We start from the raw sequence: 7,378 nt of genomic DNA on the forward strand, positions 1-7,378 counted from the left end.
TGGTTTGGAATCAGGGTTTTCCAACTCCCCTAGGTGGACTCGCCATGACCACCGACCCGGTTAAAGCACCGGACATTCGCTTTTCATCCTCCCAATTTCGTAAACAACACCCGTGGTACGAGAAGGCAGTGAGTAGGACTTCCCTGGCAGAGGCTATATACGCGTGGCCACATGAGAGCATTTCGAGAGGGAGAGCGGAATCTCCCCACTCTCGCCGTACCAGGGCATTTGGGGGCAGTTGCATCGACTACTGACACTAAAGGGCAACTTCTGGCCTTAGTTACTAAATCTGTTAATGTTAGATGTCGGTAGTAACGTAGGTAAGATGGTTTCTGGACTAAATCGAAGGTAATTTCTTGAACTTATTCCTTACTGTAATCATTATTTTGTTATTGTTAAAAGTTGATTGATTACGAAGCAGAGATCTTGCAGTAATTGGATAAGTAACTATGCCGTTCGACCACATTCATACAAATACAGAGTTTTGCGTCTTTTAGACATCCGTAGACTCCATTTAAAAAGCTTAGGTTTTTCGCGGTTTAGAATTTAATTTTGCTTCCATAAGCTACCTTTTTTCAATCGATTTTCTGACAGACTTGTAATTGATTAGTATTTTCCATAAATTTCACTTCTAGGTGACATTGGAAATTATTATTACGGTCAGGGACATCCCATGAAACCGCATCGCATAAGGATGACTCACAATCTTCTTCTTAACTATGGTTTATATAGAAAAATGGAAGTTTATAGGCCATCTAAAGCATACAGCGAAGATATGACAAGATTTCACAGTGATGAATATGTCAAATTTTTGAAGAATGTAAGGCCAGACAATATGCATGAATTCAATAAACAAATGCAACGTTTCAATGTTGGCGAAGATTGTCCTGTCTTCGATGGACTTTTCGAATTTTGCCAGTTATCGGCTGGTGGTTCTATTGCTGCAGCCGTCAAACTGAATAAACAGCAAACTGACATCGCCATTAACTGGGGTGGTGGCCTCCATCATGCAAAGAAATCTGAGGCATCAGGATTCTGCTACATCAATGACATTGTAATAGGGATTTTAGAACTTCTGAAATATCACCAAAGAGTTCTTTATGTGGATATTGATATTCATCATGGTGATGGTGTTGAAGTAAGTAAAACTTTAATTGGTTAATCAGACAGGAAGCTTTCTATACTACTGATAGAGTGATGACCGTTAGTTTCCACAAGTACGGCGAGTATTTTCCCGGAACTGGTGATCTAAAAGATATTGGTGCAGGTCGCGGTAAATATTACGCTGTCAATTGTCCACTGAGAGACGGGATGGATGATGATTGCTACGAGCGTATTTTTAAGCCTGTCGTGACGAAAGTATGTTTCATTATTGTTTTCTACATTGTCTAGGTTATGGAAACTTTTCGACCCGGGGCCGTTGTCTTACAGTGTGGTGCTGACTCATTATGTGGTGATCGACTTGGATGTTTCAATCTTAGTCTGAAAGGCCATGGAAAATGCGTCGAATTTATCCGCTCATTTCCTTTACCTCTTCTTCTTGTAGGAGGTTTGTATCTGGTTGCTTCTGTAATTGCTTATTTATTTACGTTTCTGTATACATAGTGTTTTTTTTTCTAGTTTTCATAATTTTACTACAAAATACATATCAAGTTAAATTCCATGATTGCAGCTGTGATAATTTGTTCATCATACATAGTTATTGACGACCACTGAACGGGAACTAAAATAACAGTATATTTTAATATCCCCAAGATGCAGGTCACATTTTTTGCTTCTGTCATGAACATGTATTAATGTAATTTTATGTTTCAGTTACTATATTTAATGTCCAAGTTATTTCCTTATTACAGGTGGTGGTTATACAATCCGAAATGTTGCTAGATGCTGGACTAATGAAACATCCATTGCCCTTGCAACTGAGATCCCCAATGATTTACCCTACAATGATTATTATGAGTATTTCGGCCCTGACTTCAAGCTGCATATAAGTCCGAGCAACATGGCTAATCAGAATACTAATGAATATCTTGAGCATATAAAGACGAAACTGTTTGAAAATCTACGAATGATACCTCACTGTCCTAGTGTTCAAATGCAAGGTAGGTCTTATGTTCAACCGTTAGTAAATATTTACATCATACCGTTATCACTAGATGCACTTTCCTGCTCTTCAAGGTGTACTGAAATATTTATTGAATCCCCACCAATTTAAAATCGGATTAGTTGACTGATTCTTCAAAGTAACTATTTAGGATGTCTAGTATTTTGGACTAGTTGGTTTTTAACGTCTTTTTCCATATCAGAGGTTCAAAGTAGTGGTAGTATTAAAACAAATGCTACCTTGTTATGACTCTGGTTACCTACTTAATAAAATCTAACTGATCAAGTCCAACTGACTGTCTTACATTACTATTAACAGTGATGATATTGATTGCTGTAGATATGATTTTTAACTGTTAACGTAAAAAAACGCTCCGATCCATCACGTTTCATCACATTTTAAAATTGCGAATATATATATACATATACTTCGTTGTCAATGACCATTTCCTCAGTCGTGGGAGTATTGACTTTATTATTATTACATCCTATGTATAATACCTGGGAGCGAAAATTTTTCCCTACAACGGGTCGATAAAATATGACGGAACTTTAAAACAAGTATTATGGTCATTCAGCTACAACGTAACACCAGGTATCAGTTCAAGTTACCAAACCTCATTAGCACAACAATATCAACACCAAATTCATAGAAGTAGTTACTTCAATGGTAGTAATATACAAAAGAAAGATTGTGTATAAGGATATAATAAAGGAAGAAAGAATTAGTTCGTGGAAAGAAAGGTATAAAGCAATTTTAATCTCACGGTTTAAGGGAAGACAAAGAGTTTATACACCTGCGTCTTTGTGATCGATTCTGAGCCACGTCACCTAGAGTCTCTATCCGTTGGTCACGATAGTCGCGAAGACCCCAACCAAGTAGTCTACATCTACCAACATGGCTCAGACTAGAAGTTAGTGACTTTATGGACTGATGCTTCATTTTGGTTTCGTCGCCCCTAACTTTGTCCCAGCTGTTTCCAATACCAGTCAGCATTGCGCGTCGTGGTAATTGGTGTTCAGGCATATGTAACACGTGGCCCAACCATCTCAGTCGATGAAGATCCAAGACCTCATCAACTGACTTACCATTCCCCCCAAATGCCCTGGTACGGCGAGAGTGGGGAGATTCCGCTCTCCCTCTCGAAATGCTCTCATGTGGCCACGCGTATATAGCCTCTGCCAGGGAAGTCCTACTCACTGCCTTCTCGTACCACGGGTGTTGTTTACGAAATTGGGAGGATGAAAAGCGAATGTCCGGTGCTTTAACCGGGTCGGTGGTCATGGCGAGTCCACCTAGGGGAGTTGGAAAACCCTGATTCCAAACCAGTGGTGTACATGGGCTCCAGTATCCTGAGGGAACAAATGAAGAATGAATCAATCGTTGGTCGGCGGCTACCATGGGATTGCATCTCCTTACGATGCTCCACTGCCTTGTGGATCAGACCTTTAGGCCAAAAGCTCCAGGTGTGGCCCCCTAAGAAAACCACCTGCTTCGGTTTGGGCACCCGGACAGTATCACAGCCCTCACACAAATCGAATGGGATTTGTGCGGCGCATATATATCTTTTGCTTCCTTGTACCAATATTTATGTGTTTAAATAAAATAAAAAACCCTGCGTCTAACCTCACTATTACTTACACAGTGATCCTAGCAGATACGAGCAATATTTCTTAGGTATGTGTGATCAAATACTAGTCACTTAATAATATCTTCTACGTTTAATGGCCACGTTTCTCAGTCGTTAAGTACAACAGAACGAACTGATGAGCAATACACTCGTCCTTTAATTGATATACGGATATCTCGACTTCCCCATAGGTGATGTAAGTTGACAAAAGCCAAACGATCTTTCTGAATCCGTGCACAGATTTCGTCAGACACCAACCCATTAGGACTGATCAGACATCCGAGATAAGTGAAGTTGTCAACGCATTCGACTAGTTCACTCCCTATCCCTAATTCAGGTGTGGACGCAGGTCAGTCCTGAAGCAACAATTTGCATCTAGGGAAGGTGAGATGCATACCAAACATCCTGAGATTGTAGCTCAATGCTATCAAAAAACTGTCTTCACCAAGCAGTACTATGTCATCTGTGTATTCTAAGTCGATAAGCAGACCTCCTGGAAGGAGATCAATTCCTGAAAACTCAGTCGTCGAGTGTTATTTCCATCAGTAGGTCTATGATGAAGTTAAACAAAAATGGAGATAGTGGACAGTCTTGTCGGACACCACTTGAGGTTGTAAAATTAGATGACGGTTTGCCGTACGCTCTCACTCGATTGGTAGTGTTCGAGTAAACAGCCTTCACAAGGTTTATGTACTTCTGATGTACACCTTTCAATGACAGACACTGACACAAAACCTCTCGGTTTACAGAGTCGAATATTAGTCAACCTAATCTCTGGAATTGGATCACCATTCTTAAAGCCCTCTGGAGGTAATCCATCTGGACCAACTACTCTTCTTCGTTTGAGATTAGCTGTAGCGTCAATGTTACATTCTGGCTGTTTGGAAATAGTGGGTGGCTATGGAGTAGCTGAGGTCCAGCTAAACTGCTTCAAGTGTCTCACCCATCGTTCTAATCGTCTGGACTGAGCAGATTGGAGCGCCGTCTTTTTCGACGATTGTCTCACTTGCACTTGACTTCTTAATTCCAGTTTCTTTTCTTAGTCTGAAAAGTTGTCTGGTGTTACCTACAGACGCTGCCTTTTCCATCTCTTTTGCTTTCTTTGCCCATCACTGCTCACGATCGTTCCTTAGACTTATGGTTAACTTAGATCTGATTTGTTTTCTCACGTCATCATATTCGGAACCTTATGGGATTTTTGCTAAACCATGTTTTTACAACTTCATAAAATATTCAGTTTCTTTAAGATAGATTTATTCATATGATGAAGTCATTTTGAGAGCATAAATATTTTCAGAGTCAGTATTTAATATTTGTCCACATTTTTAAATCATATTCAGCACTCAATTATATAAATTTATTATGTAACTTGACCGTTAGATATTCCGGATGACATTGTTGATTTTGACGAAAATGATGCTGTTGCAAAAGATTTAGCCGACCCTGACAAAAGAATTTCAATTATGGCTGCTGATAAAGCCATCATGCCCAATAACGAGTTTTTCGACGATCCAGAAGAAGGTTCTGGGCTTGGAGGCACCACTCTTCGATCAGGCAAATCAGCTTCACGAGATGTTCAAAATCACCGAGACCAACCAAAACGCGCACGCACAGATGAAGATGCCAGTTCATCCACCACGAAACCAAACAGTAAAGAAGGAAGTGGGTCTAAAAAGACAGATTCTACTGGTGACAAGGTAAAGTCAATTTTTCATCACTAAGTCCTATGATTACTTATATTTAAATCAGCTATGCCCCCTATCGTAGACCACTTTTTTAGTTAACTGCCACCATCGTACTATTGAAATGTGTCAATTAATTCCTTTTTTAGACATGTAGTTTGCTAGTATGCGTTGAATCTCGTTCTTATCAGCGTTTAGAACTAAACAATGAACACGGTTGGTACTAATAAATGTACTGATCCCCATATGTTGCATGCTTCTGTACCTTTCAAGATGTTTGGGTAGTGTAGTGAAGTTCAATATTCCTATACCCATTTTGAAATGTTGTCTATGCTCGTTTCATACTGTTCTCGATGTGTTATCTCTAGCACAAAATTAGAAAGTAATTTGTTTCAGCAAGCTCGTATCTCTTATTTACCCGAAAACCACCTAAAGCTTAATCATATTGTAAATAATAGTGATTTTCGTCACTGTCTTGTTTGTATGTGGTGATAAAGACGTATATTTCCTTTTGGTTATGGATATTCATTTGATTGTCTGAATTGCGTGCGAAGGTTGTCGAAAGTCAATTATTAATCTAATCCCTCAAATAAGCTTACGCTTGAAAACAATACGACTTGCCTATTAGTAAAATTAATCTTTCCGATAAAATTGAAAACTTGTATTTATACACAATTATTAGTCATTTAAATCATAAATAATCGTAGGATACGAGTTTTTAGGTTACATCTATCATTAAAATTGGGATTTGATTATCTGGTTTGAATCTCGCTCGTTGCAACATTTTATCAGTCATTTAATAATAATTCCTTGTTTTAGCGTTCGGAGTCCAAAAACGATTTTGTAGAAAAAATGGAAGTTGATTTATCCAAAAAAGCCAACGGTCTAATAGAACCGGAGCGAGCTGCTAATTAACTGGGTTTCTGTCACACTGTTTTTTTTCTTAATAATTTTTGTAAATGTCTTTGTCCGTCTCCTTTTATACAAATAATCCCCCGTGATTCACATGAATGTCATGTTTATGATATCCTGTGTTCATTGTCTGTTTGACATCTAACTATATGTATTGTCTCTTCTTATTTTCCGAAATTGCCTGTCATATTGTACGCATTTATTCGACTTACTGTTAAAGTGTACAGCTCTTGCAAACGTATACCATTTGCTATTCTAATGTCCAGTGAATTCAATTTTGCTTATATGTTTTATGAAAAAGGTATGTAATAAAAAGCTACAGAATTCAAATGACCACTTTTCTGTAATTCGAAAATATATCGACCAGCTGGTGGCAGGGTAAAAAATCAGTTTCCGAACAAGTCAATCATTTTGTATATTTTTTTGTTTAGAAAATATGAGTACGTAAATAAATAGCAATATTCCACTGAGTCTCTTCAAAGTGCTCTTCTAGTCGGCGAAAGTTAAGCTATATTAGTAAGAGTTCCACTGAAATAAGAAAGATTAGTTTGGTGTATACGAAAGCTTATTGTCTAATCGAACTTACAGTTCCACTCATTAACAATAGGTTTAGTCGCATAATCTTATAAAAGCATATCACCTGCAAGAGGTGGAAGCATTAAATGTCGATTGGCTGGATACCGGATTTAATGCACCGCTCAATAAAGTAACTATGTTGCAGAAATGGATTCATATGACTCAGAACCTGACAGTAACACGTTGATTTCTCCAGAAATTTATCCACATTTCTGACTGCACAGACGGCTATCAGTTATCATTTTCAAAACTCCCTTCTAGCCATATTATCCGTCAGTTTTCTGAGACATCTTTTTTATATGTATCTGTGTGAAATGTCATAAAAGGAGTGCCAACAAAATATAGAATGCTTAAAACAATCATCGGGGTACTGTATATATTCATGGTGTCTCGTAAATGTATGTAGAGTACAGAAGAATATACATGCCTCTTATGCAAATACCTCGTTATAGTAGTTACATGTTATCAGTTTCC

General features: G+C 38.2%; 1 protein-coding gene across 1 annotated transcript; it reads left to right on the plus strand.

The window, feature by feature from the left end:
- Positions 1-736: 736 nt before the first annotated feature.
- On the plus strand, positions 737-6,655 carry Smp_005210 (histone deacetylase 1; the record flags this gene model as incomplete). The annotated part of the gene is made up of 6 exons (XM_018794114.1): positions 737-1,138; positions 1,171-1,359; positions 1,393-1,549; positions 1,854-2,102; positions 5,115-5,431; positions 6,236-6,655. 6 exons carry the CDS (start codon positions 737-739, stop codon positions 6,329-6,331), a joined length of 1,410 nt encoding a protein of 469 aa, XP_018648559.1. The 3' UTR covers positions 6,332-6,655.
- Between the last annotated feature and the right edge of the window lie 723 nt (positions 6,656-7,378).

Source organism: Schistosoma mansoni, chromosome 1 (genome assembly GCF_000237925.1).
Source record: "Schistosoma mansoni strain Puerto Rico chromosome 1, complete genome".
Taxonomy (NCBI): Eukaryota; Metazoa; Platyhelminthes; class Trematoda; order Strigeidida; family Schistosomatidae; genus Schistosoma; species Schistosoma mansoni.